Source organism: Argentina silus (assembly GCF_951799395.1).
Source record: "Argentina silus genome assembly, chromosome: 11".
Lineage (NCBI taxonomy): Eukaryota > Metazoa > Chordata > Actinopteri > Argentiniformes > Argentinidae > Argentina > Argentina silus.
In genome coordinates, this window is record NC_139665.1 from 21148199 (window position 1) to 21170612 (window position 22414).

At 45.8% G+C, this 22414-nt stretch overlaps 2 protein-coding genes across 2 annotated transcripts; one reads left to right on the top strand and one right to left on the bottom strand.

Moving 5' to 3' along the window:
- The first annotated feature begins 278 nt into the window (after positions 1–278).
- Positions 279–14305, top strand: LOC310812329 (cyclic AMP-responsive element-binding protein 5-like). Its single transcript, XM_083680840.1, has 11 exons — positions 279–315; positions 3424–3490; positions 3676–3769; positions 4944–5053; positions 5407–5597; positions 7687–7813; positions 8078–8152; positions 11058–11399; positions 11554–11796; positions 12046–12154; positions 13281–14305. Exons 2-11 carry the CDS (start codon positions 3437–3439, stop codon positions 13427–13429), a joined length of 1494 nt encoding a protein of 497 aa, XP_083536966.1. The 5' UTR covers positions 279–315; positions 3424–3436; the 3' UTR covers positions 13430–14305.
- A 1274-nt stretch (positions 14306–15579) lies between these two features.
- tril (TLR4 interactor with leucine-rich repeats) lies at positions 15580–18767 on the bottom strand. Its single transcript, XM_083680842.1, has one exon. It carries the CDS (start codon positions 18736–18738, stop codon positions 16204–16206), a length of 2535 nt encoding a protein of 844 aa, XP_083536968.1. The 5' UTR covers positions 18739–18767; the 3' UTR covers positions 15580–16203.
- Between the last annotated feature and the right edge of the window lie 3647 nt (positions 18768–22414).

Genomic DNA, 22414 nt, shown 5'->3' on the forward strand with positions numbered 1-22414 from the left:
GTCCCCAGGTCTGTCTGCCGTCCCGTCCCGCTCACCCCAGGCAGACAGCTGTTGACGGCGGTCGCCCAATCGGGAATCGGGATGTCTGCCCACCGTGCTATTGCCCGCTCGCTCCTCTGTCCCGACTACCGGTGCAAACGGTTGATAACCCCGCCTTCTCCGACCGGGACCGCAATGATTTAGAAGTTCAGGAATCCCACGTGACGTCACCGAGGGGGTGATGTAATGCTTCTGTAAATAGAATGTATTGTAATCTTGCCTCAGTCCAACGTGGTTCCTCTCTCAGCAGTGCCGCTTGTCCTCTCCACTTGTTAGGTAAGTTATCTGAACTAACTTTAATTTTACAAAGTGTTAAGTTTTACAACTACTCTTAGTATAATACAACAATGGTTTGTTTTTTTGGATTTCGGCGTAGTTTTGGCCGGCGGAAAGTTAGTATGGGCAGCTATCCCCGCATTGGGTTCATAAACAGTTACACTATTTGAATGTCTATTTGGGGGGTGTGACCGCACTACTAAGCCGAGTCGGGTTGTTTATGAGGTGAACAGGTTTCCTCTTATGTACAACCGTATCATGTTCCCTACGGTAAATGTCTCTGGTGATTTGTTTGTGAAAGAAGTGTAGATATTAGCCTACTGTATCGCCTAGGGATTTGATGGTGACTTGGTAGAGATAGAAGGGGAAGTGATTGTATAAACAACTGCTAAAGTCAAGCAACAGAAGTTGGACAGTCAAATCAAAGGATTTCGTTATTCTGGATTTTCGTGTGTGTGTGTGTGTGTGTGTGTGTGTGTGTGTGTGTGTGTGTGTGTGTGTGTGTGTGTGTGTGTGTGTGTGTGTGTGTGTGTGTGCGTGCGTGCGTGCGTGCGTGCGTGTGTAGTGTTCGTGACAGTCCGAGCTCTTGCAACAGGATAATCGTGCGTGCCCGTTGACATCATTTGATGTAGCCTATTTGGTCACCCCTTTTGCTAAAGTACGTTTACTTTCTATATTATGTAGCCCTTTTTCTGTGTCTTTAATAACAATTAATGATAAAAAAAACTAAAAAAACAATCACATCCAATGTAGGCCTATGCATGTCCATATTAGCTCTCTTATCGTTCTTGTCATTAATATTTTAAGTGACGTCATTCTGCAGGCCAGTTGATGTAGTTTACTACCGATCTTCCATGGAGATTTGCTGACTGTGCATTGCTGTTAAATAGCTGTCATACAGACAGATTCTCGTTTTGCGTTTCTTTTTACTTTAATTTATAAGACATTTTCATTCATGATAATGATGATGGGGAGGAGGAGGTTGATGTTGATTATGATGATGGATGCTTGATTTCTTTGGAGCAGTGAAACAACTATTTTTTACTCTCTCCCTCTCTCTCTCTCTCTCTCTCACACACACACACACACACACACACACACACACACACACACACACACAAACACTCTCTTTCTCTTTCTCTTTCTCTCTCTCTCACACACACACACACACACACACACACACACACACACATCACATGATGTCACCTCTCCATGTGGAGGAGGAGCAGGATGGGGACTGAGGCTCCAGGGCAGGTTTGAACCTGTTATGTGCTGCTCCTCTGTACAGCCCTCCCTCCCTGACTCCCTCTTTCTCTGTCTTCTTTTCCAGTGCCTTACCTTTTTTATATCTCCGCCTCCCTTCTCGCTCTCAGTCCCTTACTGCCCCTCGCCTTTTTCTATCTCTCTATACCCTCTTCTTTGCGTCTCTCCCTCCCTCCATCCCTCCGTCTCCCCCCCCCCCAGTAAAGGCTAGCCATTCCATTCTTTCTACCGTTCTCCCTCCACTTCTATTCAATGTTTATCTCTTCTCTCTCTTTCCTCTAACACCAGGACCCACTTACAGTGTGTCTAACCATAATATCCCTTCCCCCTATAACCAAAACATGACCCTCTCCCTCAGGGCCAACATGTACATGTATGGAAAGGAGGGAGGGCCTGTGTCAGGTATTATCTCATTGTTCAAATTGAAAATCCGCCACAACCCATGATCATCATCATCATCATCATCATCATCATCATCATCATCGTCATTGTAATCATTATCATCCACCAATTCCTTCTCTTCATTGTCATTATCATCATCTAGGTTGTTGTCAAGTCAGTGGGGTCAGGTGGTCGACTCACCCCATGGCATGTGTCAGTGAGTGAGCCTCCTAAGGCCGACAGCTCTCCTGAGAATCCCTCTCTCTGACACTGCTGTGAGGAATGCCGGGGGTTATGGAGTTCACACTGGGTCTCAGTCCGGACGGAAAATGAAGGGCCAGTGCTTCAAATAAGTCATGATTACCTCCATCTACTCCTCCCCCTCTCCGTCTTAATATCGCTGATGTAGCGCTAAGGGGTCAACCCTGGGTTAGCTTCTCTTCCCCCTCCCTCTCTTTTCCCCCTCTCTGTCTCTCAATGCTGGTGTTGTTTAAAGCCGGGCGGTGCTCTTCCATCAAACAAGAGCAATCATAGCCTACACATGAGCTCAAGCCAACAGTAGCAAACGGAAGATTTTGTGCTGTTAAAACCCCACTGAGTGATGAAGGACATGGAGTCTAGATTGAATTGGAAAGACGCCTCGTCACATTTGAAATATCCTTGAGCAAAACAAACTATTGCGCAAATCTGCTATTGAAGCATGTTTAATTAGGCTCTCATATTTCATGTCTGGATCCGGCCCATAATAAGGTGTTTTAAAACCAGGTAGGCTGGAACTGAACTGCCTATTAGTAGATGTAGCAAGGTTCCATCACAACACATAACTGACAAGACAACTCCTGAACTTGAGACACTGTGTGTCGCGCTCACACTGACCCTGACAGGATAATTTTCCTCAAGATAAGCTTCTGTCCCAGTGCCATCATCCATCATTTAGGAGACGTTTGCACCTGTCTGGATATCAGCTGCTGCTAGCATTGGATGAACACGTACAGGACAACTGTATCATAGATATGGAACATTTGAACCTTCTCCTGGTGGTATTTCCGCACTAGGAGCCAAAGTGAATGGAACAGAACTGAACGGAACAGAATAGAACGGAACCGTTGGCTCTCTTGTGTAGGGCCCGTCACAGAATTTGAATTAGAATGGAGATGTCCGTTCCACTTATTCTAATTCTACGGGCCTACTTCTGTCTCCTCTATAACATCATCACTATTCTCTATATTAGCCACGGGCCTTTCAGGGAAACTCTCCCTTTTAGTTCAACCTTTTAGACTAGAGGAGGTACATCTCTCTCTGCATCCACACTGAGATACTGATAGATATTGGTGACTAGTATAGAGCAGGTGTAAGTACAGGAAGGATCGGCGCTACGTTTGATCATCGTCCACAAGGCCGTGAGAAGATCGTCACTGATGTGTTTTGTGTTTATCTTTCCTCTCTTTTTTTTTCTCAGTGTAGGTCTGTAACAGAGATGAATGATGAACAGGACCGGCCCTACGTTTGCAGCGCTCCTGGCTGCTCTCAGGTCAGTTGTTAATGTGTGTGTGTGTGTGTGTGTGCGTGTGTGTGTGCGTGCGTGTTTCATCACACTTACCCATGATGTAATGCTGTATTCAAGATGATCCTCAACTTAATTTTTATGAAACAAGTAAATATGTTGCATCTTTGTGAGCATGCTCAGTTCTCTCTCTCTGCCTGGTCATCCTGCAGTGGTTCCAGACAGACGCCCACCTGATGATCCACAGACACAAGCATGAGATGACCCTGAAATTCTCCTCCATTAAGACAGATAACCCCCTCGCAGGTGAGACCAAAACACACAGAGAGGTGAACACTAGCGAAAGAGAGCCTTGTCTGTTCTAGAAGACATTCTCTCTTTCTCCCTTTCCTATTCCCTTCCCCCTTTTTCTTATTGTCATCCTCTCTCTCTCTCTCTCTCTTTCTCTCTCACTCTCTCTCACTCTCTCTCATTCTCTCTCATTCTCTCTCATTCTCTCTCTCTCTCTCTCTCTCTCTTAATCATCAGAGTTCTTTATATCTGTCACTCAAGCGTGCGTGTGCGTACGTGTGCGTACGTGTGTCCGGGCTGGGTGCGTGCATACGTACTGTACGTGTGTGTATGCATGTGTGTGCGTATGTGAGAGTTTGGGTGTGTGTATGATGACCTCTCTTCAGGATCAGTGGTTGATGAAAGAATGATGATGATGGGAGGGTTCAGTAGGGGCCTATGAAATCAGAGAAGCTGTATTGGGTACGGCAGCGTCTCACAGAGAGATGGTAACAGGACGCCGCATGTATCAGCATGTACAGTTGACTATGCGAGCTGAAAAGATAAGACCCAGGGAAACGTCCTTAAAGGAAAAGTGAAGCACAACATATTCAGATTCATTTATTTTCAATCACGATTCAATGATTTGACTGGTGTCATGCGTAGCAGCTCGGCACACACCGAGCCACACATCAAAGTAACCGTGCCTGCAGGCAAATTAAAACTCACTCGCGGACCCTGTCTGTCTGTTACCATGGCGACGCCTTTCTCTCTGGGTGTAAACATCCCTGCGACCTCTGACCCCTGCTGCCAGGTTCTCTCCTGTTGGGGCTCCTGCAGCTCATCAACTTCCTGGAGGAAATATCATGTCACAACAAAGACCAAGGGACCTTTCACCTCTGGTAGTTTAGACTACAGAGAGAGACAAGGCTCTGATCTTATCACGCGGAGAAGGGTTGCCATGGTGATCTGTTCCTCTGTGTTCTATGACCAACGGTAATGCTGTGTGACACAGAGTCAAGCTCGTACTCGTAAGCTGTCTGGCATCAACACTGGCAGTGCAGATCTGTACAGACAGTTCCTATGAGCTTTCAGTGCAACTCATGATGGTTTTGATTGTCTGTTTGAAATCTAACATCTGTGTTCCTTCAGATGTGTGTGTAATGGCTGTGTTCTCCCTCTCTCTCTGGTGTGTGTCCTCTACATGCAGACCAGACACCGACGCCAACACGTTTCCTGAGGAACTGTGAAGAGGTGGGCCTCTTCAATGAGATCGAACAGGAGTTCCGCCAGGCGGAGGAGGAGGAGAACAACAAACAGGTGGGACAGAAGATAACATAAACTACATTTACCATGATCAGATCATAGGCAGACAGGAAACAGGCAGACAAAAACCTGCCTTTCCCTGATTGGCAGGTAGGTGTTTGATTGACAGGTCAGGTAAGAATGTGTTTTGGGTGACAGGTCTATGTGTGTGAGAATCAGACAGACACACAGACCCATTCAGACGTCTGTATGATATCTGACCTGCAGCAGGAAAGAAACACCAGGTGATTAGATCCCCCCCCCCCCCCCCCCACCCCACCGCACACACACACACATGCTTGCATAGGAGATCTAACGGTGGAAAACTAACCATCTTTCCTCCTCTGAAACCCTATTCTCCCCTCCAGAATCGCTCTCAAAATGGGTCATCGTGTCCATCCAATCCCCAGCCCCAGTGTCAACCACAGCGTCAGCACCAGCCACAGTCTCATGGTGGTATGAGGGGTCTTAGCTGCAGTATGGCTGCCCAGCAAGCACTGCCTTCCTCCCAGTCCAACTCAATTATCACCCAGGCCCCCTCCACTCTCACACACTCTGGGTGAGTATGGACACACACAAATTCAGTACAATGTATACCTAAATAAAATGGGTTTACTTTCTTCTTGAGCATGAGACAAACACACACACACACACACACACACACACACACACACACACTTTATTTCTCTCCTCTTGTGATTGTTGCCAACCTCTCTTTCTCTCTCTTTGGTCTTCTCCCCCTTTCTCCCTCCTCCCCTTTAGTTCTTACTATAACTCATTCCATCTGGAACAGACTGTCATTCCCCAGACAGACTAATTTATCAGCACTAATGAAGTGGGGGGGGAGGAAAAGAGATTAAGAGAGAGAAGCCATGAGATGGGGCCAGTGGATATGAAAAAAGAGACCCCTTGTCTATATGGACTCACTCCTCTCTCACCTTCCTTCTCTCTCTCTCTCTCTCTCTGTCTCTCTCTCTCTCTTTATTTCTCTTTCTTCTCTTGTCCTCTGTCTCTTTCACTATCTCCCTCTCTTTCACACTATCTCCCTCTCTCTCTCTCTCTCTCTCTCTCTATGCTTTCTTTCTCTTCCCCCTATTTGTCTTTCTTTGCCCCCCCCCCCCCCTCCTCTTTGACACAGACCAGTTGTGTGAGACCCTGGACTCACTGGTCTCAGTGCGGGTGTGGATTACATGAGTATGGTTATCACACAGCAGAACAAGGAGATTAGGGACGTCTCTGTCTTTCCTCTCAACTCCAAACATTTGGCCCTGTTTTCTGAAACGTGTCAGAGTGTCAGTTAGCTACATGGATATCCGGGGTGTCTGTGCGTGTGTGTCTATGAGAGTTGAGCCATGGCTGTACATGCTGCTGAATTGTAGAAACGGTTGATGGATGATGATGATATCACAGATGATTTGAGTGTGAGTTTGACTGGGTGCCGTTTTCACAGTCAAGTTCTGATATCGGGACCAAAGCTCTGTTAATTTGGATTTGGATTTGAATTGACACTGCGGAAAAAGTTCAGATGACCACAATTTCCTATGTCTAACATCTAAAGACCTGCATCACTATACTGGGAGCTTTGCAGTTTCAAAAGACAAGGTATTTGAACCTTTTTTGTCCCTACCGCTTCTGTTGTAGTCTGATGACGGGTTCACTGGTGTCACTGGTGTCGGTACATTTGTCAAAACCAGGCCATTTACATAAAGAAAATCTGAATTGATCCTTTGATGGGGGGCTGAGACATACAGTAAGTTCTATACTTTATCTGATCTCTCACTTCCCCTTTCTAGCACATTCATAAATAGCACAAATTGAACATTTAAGAACCAGAAAGAAAGGAACATCAGCAGACACACTCCAGCCCTCATGGACTTGAAGAGTTTTCAGACACAGTACGGCACAATCAGTCACAGGAAGGCATGCTAACTCAGAACCAGTTCAAGTCAGATGGCGCGTGAGTGTGTAGCGCTGGCAAGTTGTAGCATTGCAAGCTGCATTTCGGGCGTTTCAACTGTTTCTCCAGGTGTTGATCCATGGTTACCATGGCGACCCTGTCTCACAGTGTCTGGCTGTTGGCCCCGAGAGGACTGTTATGGTTACGTGAGGAGGAGTTGTTTTGGTTCGGGTGTGTTTTTTTGTTTTTTTTTCTCTTTTTTTTTCTTTTTCTTTTAATTCGCCGCATGCTCCGGAGTCAGTGGTGACATCATCAATGATGACCTCAACGCAGCAAGGGAGGCCCACGCTGTCTGATTGGATGAGAGCCAAAAGCATTACATCATCACATGGCACCCTGGGCCGGCCCCTGCACCCCTGCTGCATTCCATGACTCTTAACTCCTTTCAATCTGTTACTTTTTCTTTCCGTCTCTGTTTAGTCATTCTTTCTATCTCTCTCTCCTCTGGGTCGAGTGCCGCTCTACATCTCTAACTCATCCCCGTCTCCTTTTCATTCACTTCCCTTTCATACACCTTTCTATTAGCCATCCATCCAACACCCCTTGTTCTACCCCTTGTTCTATCCACATCTCCCCCCACCTCCCTGTATCTACAGTATCTCAGCCCCTCCACTTGGCTCGTTTTAGATCTGTGAGAAGCTGGTTGTGGTATGTCTTTTCCATTAACCCTCCTCTCTTTGACTGATCTCAGACCTGTTCCTGGGCCCCTGTCCTCTTTATTGCACCTGAGGAACAGACAAAGGCAGCCTCTGCCCGCCTCAATGCCTGGCACACTGCCAGACCCCGCCATGCAAGGCGCATCTGCCCAGCACATGCCTGTAAGTAGAGATGAACATGCACACATATTCTCACACACACACATATTCTCACACACACACACACACACACACACACACACACACACACACACACACACACACACACACACACACACACACACACCCGACACAATAACACTATCATTACATAGTAACTATGCTGAACAGCTGAGTAATTACATTCTAGTTACCAAAGTAACAGTACAGTAATTGCATGGCCTAAGGGCACCCTCATGTAAAGTTTTGTATTTGTTTTGTATTCAGATGGAGAGACAGATGTCCACTTTGGGATCCAGTATGATGGGCATACAAGGTCCCGCCCACAACTCCTCACCCCAGGTACCAACCAGTCAGAACCCCACTCTTTGTCTTGCCGTCCTGTTTCTACCTGTGTCTCTATGGTGATAGATTAGTTGATCTCTGTTTTGGATTCATCTCATGCTGTATCTCATAGTGCTGAATGTAACACACACACACACACACACACACACATACACACACACACACACACACACACACACACACACACACACACACACACACACACAGAAAGACAGACAGACAGACACACAGAAACACATACAGGCAGGCAACTGGGCCCCATTCACCTTCTGGCTAATCTCATACCTCTGCTCCTCAGAACAGAGAGGAAACAGAGTGTAATTCTACACCTTTACATACAGCAGTCTGAGCCTGAGCTACAGTATAGCTCTATAGAGGAAGGCATTTCTCCATCCCTCCCTTCTTTCCTTTTTCTTTCTCTCCCAAGTTCTTCCCTTTGAAATCTATTAAATCTAGAAATGTGTCTGAAATGCGACAAATTCGCATTTCAGACACATTTCTCCATCTGTTTATGATTAAACCTTTATTTATACAGGGTGTCCCATTGAGACCAAGGTCTCTTTTTCAGGGGATCCCTGCTTGCATTAAAATACATTAAAATTACATTATGCAATTCATTACTACTACAAACAATACATTACATTCAATTACAATACATTAGCCAACAATACAAACAATTACACACAATTTACTCAATATAATCAATTTAAGACACGTACACTGCTCAGATGACAAATCCTTAATCAAGGTCTTAAAACCACCGATCGTCAGAAGAGAAGGCAGGTTTACCCAGGTCAGACGAGACGTGGAACTTTAACGGTTAGCCAAGCTTGGGACCAGGTCTGGTACTCTGGAAAGCATGTCTGCCATAAAAGCAACGATGTGAGGTAAAATGGGAGTTTTAAATGCTTCATAAACAAATAAAAACCAATGGCAGGCACAGTCAAAGACTCCCAACCCACAGACTGATATAAAAGACAATGGTGTGTGCGGAAACTATCACTGGAGATGAACCGTAGAGCAGTGACAAATTGAGTCTTACGGTTTGAGAACTGAAGCTGCCGTGTACATGGCAACTGCGTCACCGTCGTCAAGGACAGGGAGGAGCGTCCCCTGGACAGTCCTCCTCCTTTTGTCAAAGGTGAAGCAGGACTTATTTCTGTACAAACAAACAAGCTTAACTCTCAAACTCTTCATCAGTTTTTCAATGTGTGTTTTAAAAGACAGTTTATCATCTATCCTAATGCCCAGGTACTTACAATATGCGACTTAGAAATAATGTGGGACTTTTAAATTTGGGCTCCTTTCAGGGTACAAATATGCAGATCACTGTAATTGATATTATGGGATCTAGAAAAAAGCATAACATCACATACACACACACACACACACTCACACACGCACATACACAGACACACACACACACACACACACACACACACACACACACACACACACACACACACACACACACACACACACACACAGGATATGAGCTCACGAGCTGACCCTGTGCTTGTAGACTAGAGCGTATGGAGTTTCAGAGCCTGGGTCGCTGGCTAGTATCTGACCCTCTCAGACAGACTGGGCTTTGTCATTGTTGCTCTCAGAGCTCCCAGTCTCCAGTTCTCCTTTCTCTCCATGCTCTCACATCAGTGTCAACTTTGACTGCAGAAATAGTGCTCTCACTGTTAGCTTCATGTTCTAGTCTGATATCTGATGTGGCTGTCCAACCATGGTACAGTAAATAAGAAATATGGACTTGAGGAGTGTGCGTTGTTGTGTACCATTTAGGTGACAGTAGCTTTAGTAAAAGTCAAAAGTAGCTCTTATCTGGACTAAATCGAATCTACTGTACAGTTAGCTAAAAGTTGGTAAGTGAGTTCTGAGGGAGAGAAAGTAACGTGTGAGACTGTTGGTAGTGGTGTGTGTGTGTGTGTGTGTGTGTGTGTGTGTGTGTGTGTGTGTGTGTGTGTGTGTGTGTGTGTGTGTGTGTGTGTGTGGGTGTGCGTTATTAAGTACAGTACATTATGTGCATGTTTTGAAGGAGCTATCACTTGGCAGAAATAACAACCTGGTGTGTCATAGCGTACCAGTAACTGTGATGTAATCATAGTCGACAATGTTACAGGGTTTCTATGTAGTAAACAGAGAACTGAAACACTCATTTGCTGTCGCTGCGAGTGTGTGTATCTATGTGTGTGTGTGTGTGTGTGTGTGTGTGTGTGTGTGGCTGGCTGGCTAGCTGGCTGGCAGAACTGGCACGGACAGCTACATGACCTCATTCTTGGCACCCTCTAAATGTACTCCCTTTTTTTCATTGGTGAATGGAGCGGAAAAAATAAACTACTTCTTCTTAAAGAAATATTGCGTAACCGAGAGTGATAGTAACGTTCAGAGTGTGGTGATGTCATGCCCCAGAAACAGTCTCTCTCTCTCTCTCTCTCTCTCTCTCTCTGCTCTTGCTGAGTGTGAAAGAAAGGAGAGCTGATTGCAGAGCTGTAGACGTTTGGGAATGTGCAGGGGAGTTTTTATTTAGATCTTTCAGTAAACATATCATCTTCTATTTTCGTCATAAGTCATACACTGTGAAGTGATACACACATATGATCCTCTGATAAGATATCAACATGAAGTGCTAGTTGATTTAGCACCTTTTTGTGTCTAACTGTTATCACAGCTGTGAATCAATGGAACAAGCAATGAAGAATTGAACGCCTCTCTATGTTTTCCTTGATAAAGTGCTATGTTTGATGGTCATTTATTAGAAAAAAAAAATGTTGTGTGAATATAATTTGTGCTATGTATGTATATTGTATGTTTATTGTTGACCTCACATAATTAGCTTTTTGATGATTATCTGACAAGTTGTAAACAAGTTGTTGACCTTTTGGCTCCTCAGAGGTCAAAATCCACCATGGGCCACCACCACAACCTCCCGGGAACTGTTCCCAATGGCAACATGAACACCATGGGTCACATGATGGAGACAATGTCGCCACGACAAGGGCCCCCTCACCTGCGGCATCATCATCAACACCTGCAGGCTCCGCACCTGTCTACCTACCAGCAGCACTGCCATGCCCCTCCTCCACACCTGGGAAACGCCCACAGCCACCAGACCCACCAATCGGGGAACGGGTCGCACCATCAGGTCCACCAATCACCTCCGTCACACCTGCACACTGGCCACTCCCACCAGACCTCCCCTCACCTGCCCCTCCACCACTCCATACCTGCCCAGGTACTGTACTCCCATTGACCTCTCTGTGTCAAGTTTAGTTCAACGATAGGTCACCCAAGATGACAAGTTTACGGATCACTTGGAATTAACGAGTCAGCAACTGTCACCAAGTTCCTTTTTCTAGTGTATGATGACCAATTGTGTCGGTGTGCAGTTGTCTCCTGAAGAGCAGCAGATGCATTCACCACAGCAGTCGCATTCCATGCCCCCAGCGCAGCCCGGCGGTGGCCACGGCCGTCGCAGGAGGACCATGGATCAGGACCCAGATGACCGCAGACAGAAGTTTCTGGAACGGAACCGAGCAGCAGCCACCAGGTGCAGACAGAAGAGGAAGGTGTGGGTGTCAGCACTGGAGAAGAAGGCAGAGGAGCTGACCCACAACAATATGCAGCTACAGGTAGGACAGGGATACTTGGAGGAGCACACACACACACACACACAAACACACACACACACACACACACACACATACACACTCACTCACTCACACACACATACACACTCTCTCTCTCACACTTAGACACACACAGTTTATATTCCTTATATGAAGTAAGACGACTTAAAGTTATTTCAGCGTTACGTTACGTTATTTCAAAGTAACACTTACAGTGTTGCTGTTAATGGTGTTTCTTCCATGTCATTCCAGAATGAGGTGACGACACTGAAGTCAGAGGTCGGCCAGCTAAAGCAGATCCTGCTGACCCACAAAGACTGTCCCGTCACCGCCCGGCAGAGAGAGACCCAGGGGTACCTCAGTGAGTAACACTCCTACCCCAACAAACTAGACCCATGACAATCCCCCCCCCCCCCCGAAAACACACTGGGGTATACATACTATACCTCAATGACCAACACTCCTGCCCCCACCCCAACCCAAACACAGACCCTTACGCACATCTCTGAAACACAAACATCATACCCCCTCAATCTCCCATGGAGTAAAGTGAGAATGAAAAAACCATTCCTCTCAGTGTAAAATGGTTGAGAATCCACAATGTATATTTTGTAAAATGATACGGTCCATACAAACTTGATTCATTGTTTAACAGATGCCCGGCTTCACTTTTTAAATAAAAAAATATATATAAAAAGATTTTAAGGGTTAATGCATCATTTTCTGATCGGGCCGGAGTAAGTGATCGCATATTGCCCCCAACTGAAATGATTTATTTTTGATTATTTTCTAGTAATTATTTTTGGCAGGTGTGAGCCTCAGGGCACTCTATGCACGACTAGCAGCACAGCAGCTGAAACGTGAAACCCCTAGATTTTGATAAATATGACTTAGCAAATAGCATAATGACGTAATTACAACTATCTCACATTTTTATAACCAAAACACCAATGACTTAAGCTAACATTGAAGAAAAAATAATTAATGTTAACGTATGTAATAATCAGACTGAAATGTATCTTAATATGTCTCATACTTTTCATGTTAATCCATCTAAGATGGATATTCATACACTCGATCCACTTTGATACTGTTTTTCTTTTTTTTTCTTTTTTTTTTGCTTGCCCGCCTCAGTTTTCTGAAAATGAAATCCGTTAAACAGTTAATCAAGTTTGCGTGGCCCAATCAGTGAAATCAGTTCGATGTGACAAGTTGCATGGCAACTTGCATGTATTTCATTGATATATATGTTTATTTTTTCGCTGTATTTTGCATATGTATATGTCAAAATAAAAGAGCTATTTTCCTTTAACTGAACTGTACAGAGTTTTCATTCATTGTTTTTTAGAACATGATTAGATGGCTTTTTTCATGTACAATTCCATGTTATTGTTGTGTGTTTATTGGAAAATAAACTGGCTCACACACACACACACACACACACACACACGTAAGAAAATTTGATTGACAGCTGTCTCTTTGCCCAGATCCAGGAATGAGCCCGACAGGAAGTCCCAGCAATGCATGTCCTGGGCCACAGCAGCAGGCCATCCAGCACAACAGCATCTCCACCTCCTCAGCTGCAGGGGGCACTGCAGCGCACAATCATCACACAGGAAACCAGCCTGCACTCTAACGCTGGTGGTGACATTTCATGGCCAATCACAAATCCATCCCCAGCCCCAGCCTAGCACATTCCCCCTAGCCACTTGTGTAGATGGTTTAGATAAGAGTATGCAATACGGGGAAATGAAATCACCTATTACCTATATGATGTTCCGAGGGGATAGGGCTAGTGGTTGATTTGGGATGGAGAGTAACAAGAGCAGAAATTAACCCAACAGTCTTGTAATGCTTCCTCTCCTCATGTAGTTTCCTTGGGATCTGAAAAGAAAGCAGCGATCAATCTAGAGATCAGTCTGCATCTCAATAGTCTGAAGTGGCTGCCTCTCCTTATGTCCTGTCCTTGTATCTGTGCCCATATAAGGCAACTGGACTTGTATTTAAGCCTTGAGTCATTGGCGCTCCAACACTGTGATGGTCACCTTTGAACTGGATCATGTGTCTGGGGGTGTCTGAGGCAGTGTGTCTCACTGCCCCATGACTTATTATCAACTTTATTTGGAGTGCTTTTTCCTTCTTTTTTTTTTTTTTTTAATGTGTGGAAGTTAGGTCTTGTAACTTGAACCATGTATGAATTTTTGTATGAATTTGTGTACTTACTTACTTTACAATATGTATAATATGCTACAGTATGTGTGCTTGTGTGTCACCTAGGCCTTTCTCAAACACAGAATAAGAACGAATACAATGTACAGTTTATACAAAAGGAATTTGTATCAAAGCCTGTGAATAGGATTTCTTAGTTTTTTTACTGTGTAATGCATAGTCACCTTTCTTGGGAGGGGTGTATGTTTGGTACCTAATTGTACATAATCCATGTAATGCACTAAATACTTTTCATACAGGGTGTATTTGTCATACACAGGACATAATCTTAGGATAATCTTTATATTTCTTAGTGTCTGCATCGTGATTGGTTTTGTTTCATTTGTGTTTTGTACAGATATTGACAATCGTTGAAAACTAATACAAAAATAAAAGCACTTATTCTCTGATATCGGAGTGTGATTCGTGTTCTATTCGATCCCCTAAAGGAGGATAAATATAAAATATAAAATGGGCTCGAGGGTTGAACCAAGATTAACATCATCAACATTTCATGTCCTTTATTTGTTATGTGAATGCCCACCAACTCCATAACTGTAACCTGGGCCTCAGCAGATATGAACTCATTGATTTCATAAAGTGAGGGAAAAGAATGGTCTAGTCTGCCACCTAGTGAACATTTCAAGAACTGAACTGAATGTGAGATTCAGTATTTTTGAACGATACACAACCATCTGCAACTGCATACAAACTGAAATGAACAAGTAACCCAATCTGACTATTGATGTGTAGAAGGGTAAGAAATCACTGAATCATGAATGGGAGAAATGAAAGGGATACCTGGAACGTTGTCTGAGGACCCGAAGAATCAGCAACACAAGATTGTGATTGTATTGAGTTTAGCATGTTTTTATTATTATTATTATTATTAATTTATTTATTTTCTCATTTGGTTGAAACTATGCTGCCCAAAGGGAATCTCCCTCACTTACTATCAGCAATGGCCAGATAGGCCCTATCTAACAACTATTCAAATCAGATGTGGCTTCCAATATTCATGGTTTACTAAGTATAATGGGCAATATATCATTATATTAATATTAATTCATATCTCAGTCCATTGCTTCCTGGTCTCTGACTCTACATCTTGTGTCATGGTAACACCCTGGGTGGGTGAATCTTGGTGGGAAGCTCAGAGTTTCAGAGGAGCAATTGAATGCACCATGAGTGTTGGGAGTGTATGGCTGATCTGAGCTGGAGTATGGGAGGGACTCCACCCTGTCTACTCAAACAAAGGCCTGCCTAACTACTGCCAGACCCTGTCATGAACCAACACACACTCTCTGTCTCTCTTTCTCTCTCTCTCACACACACACACACACACACACACACACACACACACACACCCATAAACAAAATGAATTAGAGTGTGTGGTACACCTGCTTATCCGTGTAAGGAAATACGTACATTACTGTGAAAGACTTCTTTTATTTGTGTGAGCCATAGAAACAAAGGATGCAGCATTCAACTATCACAGTTGATGAGGTGAAAAGTTGAAAAGGTGTCTGCTGGTTTCTGCCTTTGTCAGAAGGACAAATGAACCATATGACCAACAATCACATTGCCAGGATATTTCTTTATTTGTTCCTACTGTAGAAAAATACATAGTTGAGTATAAAAGTATTAAAAAAAAAAAACATAACAAGAAGTGAAACAAACAAGTTTTTTTTCTGCCAACCAGCAGCTTTTGCATCATTCTTTGCATTTTTAACAGATTAGAAATAATATTTTGTACAAAATCATTCAAAGCACCATATGTTGTTGTCTGTAAGTTCAAGATTCGCACCATTGAATTCAGGTAACACGCTCGCACGCACACACACACACACACACACACACACACACACACACACACACACACACACACACACACACGCATACACACATACACAAACACTCACAGGTGCAAGGAAAAGGAAGAGGAAATGTAAAAGGCTGAGAGAAAATAGAGGAAGTCTGAGTCAGCACTGATGAGCACAGCTGTTTGAACACAACCCTAACTGTGGCTCTCATCTCGTGTGGTCATAAACACAAACCTAACTGTGGTTTCCTGTGTTTACAAACACAACCCTGTCTGGTCATATTCTCTCCAGCACTTGAGGCACTCTCCCAAATATCTTCCTTGTGATGGTGAATTCATGTTCTCAGGTTCTAGGTTCTAGGTTCTAGATTCCCAAAGTTTAGTCAGAGAACCTTTGCATGTCATTGTCTCTGCGAGCGGTGCTGTTGTCTAGGAAACGGTCGCAGGGGAACTCAATCAGGTCTCCCTCCTCTAGCGGTCCCAGACGTGGGGGTCGGCTGCTCTGGTAGCACGTGAAGTCAGTGGAAACCGCCGTCGTTGCCATGGCAGTACGAAACGGTCGCCGGGTGGAGTACATGTGACGCACATGCACCGCCGACTTCCTCTTTCGGAGTCTCCGCCTCAAACTCCGTCCCAGCCAGACTCCACCAATTACCAGAAGAAGCACAGCGTTACCCGCCAGGGTCGCCACGGTGACAAGGTGAAGATCAGAGGTCAGTCCCTCTCCCCAGCGACGCCCGTCAGGGAGAGTGACCAATCCGGCGCAGTGGTCTCGGGGCGCAACCTGGCACACCGACCCTCCCACCACACCCTCCACACACACCATGTAGGTGACATCTGGACTAAGTTCAAGTAGAGTGACGGAGCGAGCCACGCCTCGGGCATAAACGTAACGTGGGAAACGGTCAAGGGCTCCAAAGCGGTCGAACAGAACCCGGTAGTGAACCTCATTGAACCCTGCCTCCCCCGGGGTGTAGCGTTGGTGGTCCCTTGTGGTCCAGTGTACTGTGGCGGTGCTGGAGGTCACCTGGTCCACGGTCACATTCATGATGAAATGGCGGTTGAACACACAGGGGTCTGTGACCACGGGTAGACCTTCATCCTGTCCTGCTCTGAGCAGGTCGAAGCGTTCCTCTTCCTGTTGGGCTGGATGGCTGGCATGTTCTAGTTGAGGCAGGGTGGAGTGGGGTGGGGGTGTGGGTGTGGAGAGGGATGGAGGTACTGTTCTAGGAATGCCTGGGATGGAACCGCTTTGCCCTTTCTCACGCTTCCCAGCAGCCTCAGCGGCAGGTCGCGACCGCGGGCTCGCGGAAATTCTTTTCCGCTTCCTTCTCTCCAATGATGGAGATTTGTCTGACTCGCCTTGACCTCCCTGGTCCCCCTGGATACCCACCTCCACCTCTCCCTCTCTACTTTTCTCCTCTCCCACTCTCGCCATCATCTCCTCTCCCTCCTTCCTGTGCTCTCCCTCTATCCCTCTCTCCAATTCCACTATCTCCCTCTCTTCTCCCTCTTCCCCCCTCCTCTCCTCTCCCTCTCTCCCCTGACTCCCCTTCTCCTCTTTCCTCTTCTCTCCTTCTATCTTCCCCCTCTCGTCCAGCTCCTTCTCAATGACCTCCCCTCCTCGGCTCTCCTCAGGGCCAGTTTGGCTCTCACATAAGTGGGTCCAGTTGCCCGAAGGCTGTAGCTGGGAACTGTTCACATAATCCAGATACTTCCCCCTCAGTGTCGCTGGATGATGACACTGAACGAAAACGGTCAGCAGTTTACCCTGAGAATGCGCCGACGTCATCCACCGCTTCAGCTCACCTAAGCGGCAGTCGCACGTCCAGTTGTTTCCATGGAGATCTAAATCGTACAGGATGCTGTTGAGGGCGAATATACCACCAGAGAGACTCGTGAGTCGGTTGTCTTTGAGTTTCAGTACTCTCAGGTGCTTCAGCTGTTTAAAAGCGGACGGATCCACTGTGGAAATCCGGTTGCGACTAAAGTCCAGTTCCTCAATTCGCTCCAGAGGGTCGAGAAGCCCCGCGGGTATTTCCTCTAGCTCATTTCCGTCAATCATAAACTCTCTCACGCTCGACAGTCCTTTCAAAGCCTCGCTTTCGAGCCGAGATATATTGTTGTTGCTGAGGGAGAGTTTTGACAGCTTTTTCAGATTTTGAAAGACGTGGTTTCCGACGTGTTGAATTTCATTCTCAGAGAGCAGTAGTGTGGTCAGAGACCTAAGCTGGGAGAATGTCAATACATTACGCACGGCCGCCTGTTTGTTATGGGACAGGTTTAGAAAGCGCAGTTTGGTGAGCTTTGAGAAAGCGTTTCTGTGAATGTGGTGCAGCTGGTTTGATTCTAGATGTAGGTAATGCAGATTCGTCAAGCTCTTAAAAACCGAGTCCTGTAACATGTCAATCGCGTTCCCATCGAGTCTCAGTTTAACAACGCTGTCCAAGTTACCAAACAACTCTGGCGTGATTTTTTTAAGTTCATTGTTATTACCATACAAAATAGTTAATTTCTTCAGGGATTGTAAAGTTCCGGGGGGTATTGTTGATATCAAATTATTGCCCAAGTACAGCTCCTCCAATTTGGAGAGTTTTTCGAACGCCTTTGGGTTAATGTTCTGTATTTGATTATACTGTAAATTCAGCCGTATTAAATTACTGTACCGTGTAAAGTCGAAGGCCGAGATGTTACCGATGAAGTTTCCCCCGAGACTGAAGACCAGCACATCCTCGGGGACCCGCGAGGCGACTTTGGGCACCGTGCGCAGCCCACGGTTTGTGCACAGTAGATGCTGCGCGTGCTGGCAGTCGCAGCGCTCGGGGCAGATGACCCTTGCGGACGAGGACGAGAGGAGCCCGTCACAGGACAAATGGAGAAAGCAGATGACCGCCACGAAGTTACCGATATCCATTCCCAAAAGGCTGTTGGCACAAGCGTCTGATGCGGCATTCCCTTTGTGTTGTTCATGTGCAGTTACCCCGACTCCCCACTCTCAACTGGTGTCTGATATCCATTAGCCTACATTATCCACGTGTTGCTCCGTAAAGAGGAGATGGCAAATTTATTGTGCAGAAGTGTGTGGATCCATTGCTGAACGGCGCTGTCCACAGAATAAGTTAATTTGTGCGCTGCACTCTCGTGCTGTGTGAGGAAACGCTCACCTCCCCAAAATCCTCCATCCCCCAAGTGGTCATCTGGTGCAAATTACAGGCCTCCACAAAAAGCAGGGTTCAGGCGCAGAGCGCACGCACGCACGCACACGCACGCAGACACACACACACACACACACACACACACACCGCCCCTCCCCCTTAACTCCCGTCCCTACCACGACCAGATGTGGACAGCGCCTGACGCACGGTATCCAGAGTTTCGCTCACGCACGCATAGAAACAAAACACACTCACACTCACAAAAATGCCCTTTGAAACAAATCTAAATTGTGGGAGATATGCCTGCCCCAGTCGTGTTGAATGAGCACGGGGAGAGGAAGAGAGAGAAAACGAGAGAGAGAAAAACGTGTCCGAACCCTTTGACCGAGTTTTCTGCGCGCCCACGCACCCCCGGGGGTCGCAAGTCTATACTCTGTACTCTGTATGGAAAAAGCAGACGGGAAGCCTTCCTTCCCACGAGGGTCCCATGGGGACTCCAGATTTGCTCTTGGACTCCCACCGTTTAAAATAAACCGCTATTGGGTCCGTTCAGTGCACTCAAAGACAAACAGAAAAAATAAGTTTCCCAAATTCCTTACTATCATTTCATCTCATGGACTATATTGGCACGTCAGCGTGACAGGAGAAAACATATCTGATTGCTATTTGATGATATAACTGTGCCCCCATCAATGAACACCAGCTAGTGCAAACGGAACCCACTTGGGGAGGGTCGGGCGCACAGATGGTTCACATTTATAGAAGTGGAATTCGGGTCATGATGTGTGTGTTAAGACTGCTGAGGCGGGGTGCCAAATCTTAGTTTAGGATCTGTACTTGAAAGGAAGGGTATTAAGTGCATGTAGTGTTCAGTGCATTTGGGGCATGTAATGTAGGCCTACTGAAGGCTGAAGGCTTGAGTGTGATTTTAAGTAAGATTTGCAGCATGCAAAATGCATTATAACCTACCTGTATGTAAGTGCACTAATAGCAACAGACCTTTATGACACATGATGTAGTGCACTTGCCCTGTAACCGCAATAGCCTTGTCATAACCAGTCAATTTGCAAAACTGACACCAATTCTTCCTGTGACATAAAGTCTAGAGGAGTACTGACCCCTAAGACTGTGGTTCCAGATATGTTGACCAGGGAGGACAGGTAGTCATAAAACTGTGTGTATGCACGCACACATACGCACACTGATTTAACCACCCCTGAAAACTATTTATTATGTATGACTATTTTAGCTGTAAATTCCTGGTATTGGCAGCAGTGAGGGCGAGCCCAGCAGGCTGCTAGAGCCTCATTCTCATGCATGTCTATTGTCAGAGGTCATAGTGAGTCATTAGACCCCATGGCATTAGGAGCAGGCTCAGTCTCCTGTGTGTGTGTGTGTGTGTGTGTGTGTGTGTGTGAAATGTAGCCCATCGGGGAACCCCCTCTGTAGGTCATTTCCTGTCTAGCCCCACATCAATTTTTGTTCCGAGACTGAGAGAAGCGCTCTCTCTCTCTCTCTGTTCCTCTCTCTCTCTCTCTCTCTCTCTCTCTCTCACGCTATGTGCTGTGTGTGTGTGTGTGTGTGTGTGTGTGTGTGTGTGTGTGTGTGTGTGTGTGTGTGTATGTTCTCTTGGACAGAATAGAATGAGGGGAAGCCCATCGGTCTGTCTTGAGATCTCAGACACAGCCTAAGATCAGACAGCAAGACTCACCAAATTCCAGTCAGGGGTCTGTTCAGCGTCATGGAATAGAATAGTTCTGAAGCTTCAAACAAAGTGTGATTAGGACATGGATTGCAATGACTATGGTTTAAGAAATGTAGCCGTAATAGCATAAAGCTTGATCTCTCTATTGGTCTGTATGGGTGTTGAACAGTTTGGAGGGGTGAGGGATAGAAGAAAAGAAGGGAAGGGAGAATGAAAAAAAGACACGTGCGACCTGCAGAGACAAATGGCTTTTCCCTATGTCAGTGTACAGAGAGCTGGAGAGAGGGAGAGGAGGAAATGAAGGGAGAGAGAAAAAAAAAGAGAGAGAAAAGACAGATTTACTTGTGGATTGACTGAGAGCTTCTTCTCAGTGAAGAGAGAAGGAGATTGAGGTAGAGAAAGGGAGGTAAAAAGGCAGACAGATGAAGAGATTCTTGTCAGAGAACTGGTTTTCTGGAGCTGACCCAGTTTCAGGCTCTCACAAAGGGGACCATTCAGGACCCCAGACAGAGCTGTCTGTCACACTGCCTGAACACAAAGACGGGCGCAGTCTGTCACCCCTCACTACCCCACAGCCCTGGACTGTCCAATCAACACCAGAGGAGATGACATTTCATTCCCTCAAGACAGAGAGACCCAATTCTGTCAGAGGGAGAGAGAGAGAGAGAGAGAGAGAGAGGGAGAGAGAGAGAGTGTGTGTTATACAATGTCTGTCTGCACACGAGTGTGGATGTTTTTGTTAATGTTAATTGTTTATTATTATTAGTTAATGTTCCTGTGTATGTATGTGTGCATGTGTGCGTGAGTGTGTGTGCCTGTGTGCATGTGTGATTGTGTGTGTGTGGGGAGCTATCTGTGAGAGGATGTATAAGGTCACTGAATATGAGAATGTGTCTGTGTGTCTGTGTGTGTGTGGTGGGGAGGGTGTGTGTCTGTGTGTCTGTGCATGTGAATGAACACAGTATGTAGGTCGTTTTGAGAGTGTAAGGTTTCTCTGCTGTAGGTGTTGAAACCCTGCAACACAAGGCTGTGTCAGCAGACTGATTCAGGGCTAGGATCTGTGGCAGGTAAATGTGTGACAGATTGTGTTTGTGTGTGTGTGTTCCTGTGTGTCTTTGTAATGCTCACACACAGTGAATAAAGTAAAGAGAATAATGAGTTGTGTTGTTGAACTAAGCCTGTGAAAAACAGGTTTGTGACACAACACCACCCAGGCATGGTCTGGTCTGCAGAATGGCTATAGGAAACCCAAAGCCAAACAGCTGTCAGGAGTAGGATGAAGTTACCTCTAATGACACTGATCTAAGATCCCTTTTCAGTCCCCGTCCCCCCCGATTAGGATGGGGGGGCGGACAGGCTCTGAGATCTGTGCCTTCAGGTAACATCTTCACAAGCAGCACTGACCTGGAGACCTTCTTTACCTTTGTGACTGTAGAAAAACAAGTGGAACACAAACTGACACAGTTGTGTCGCATAAGTGTGTGTTACACCTAGCATAGGGTTTTCAGAAGCATACAAATATATGGCATGCTTTATTTCTCTCTCTCACACACACACACACACACACACACACACCCTCCCCACCACACACACACACACACACACACAGTGGGTGATGCCTTTGAAGAGATGATTTACCACACACCGATTATACACACACACACATACACACACAGACACACAGCGGGTGAGAGGGCTCTGAAGTAATGATCTCCCTCACACAAAGTGCC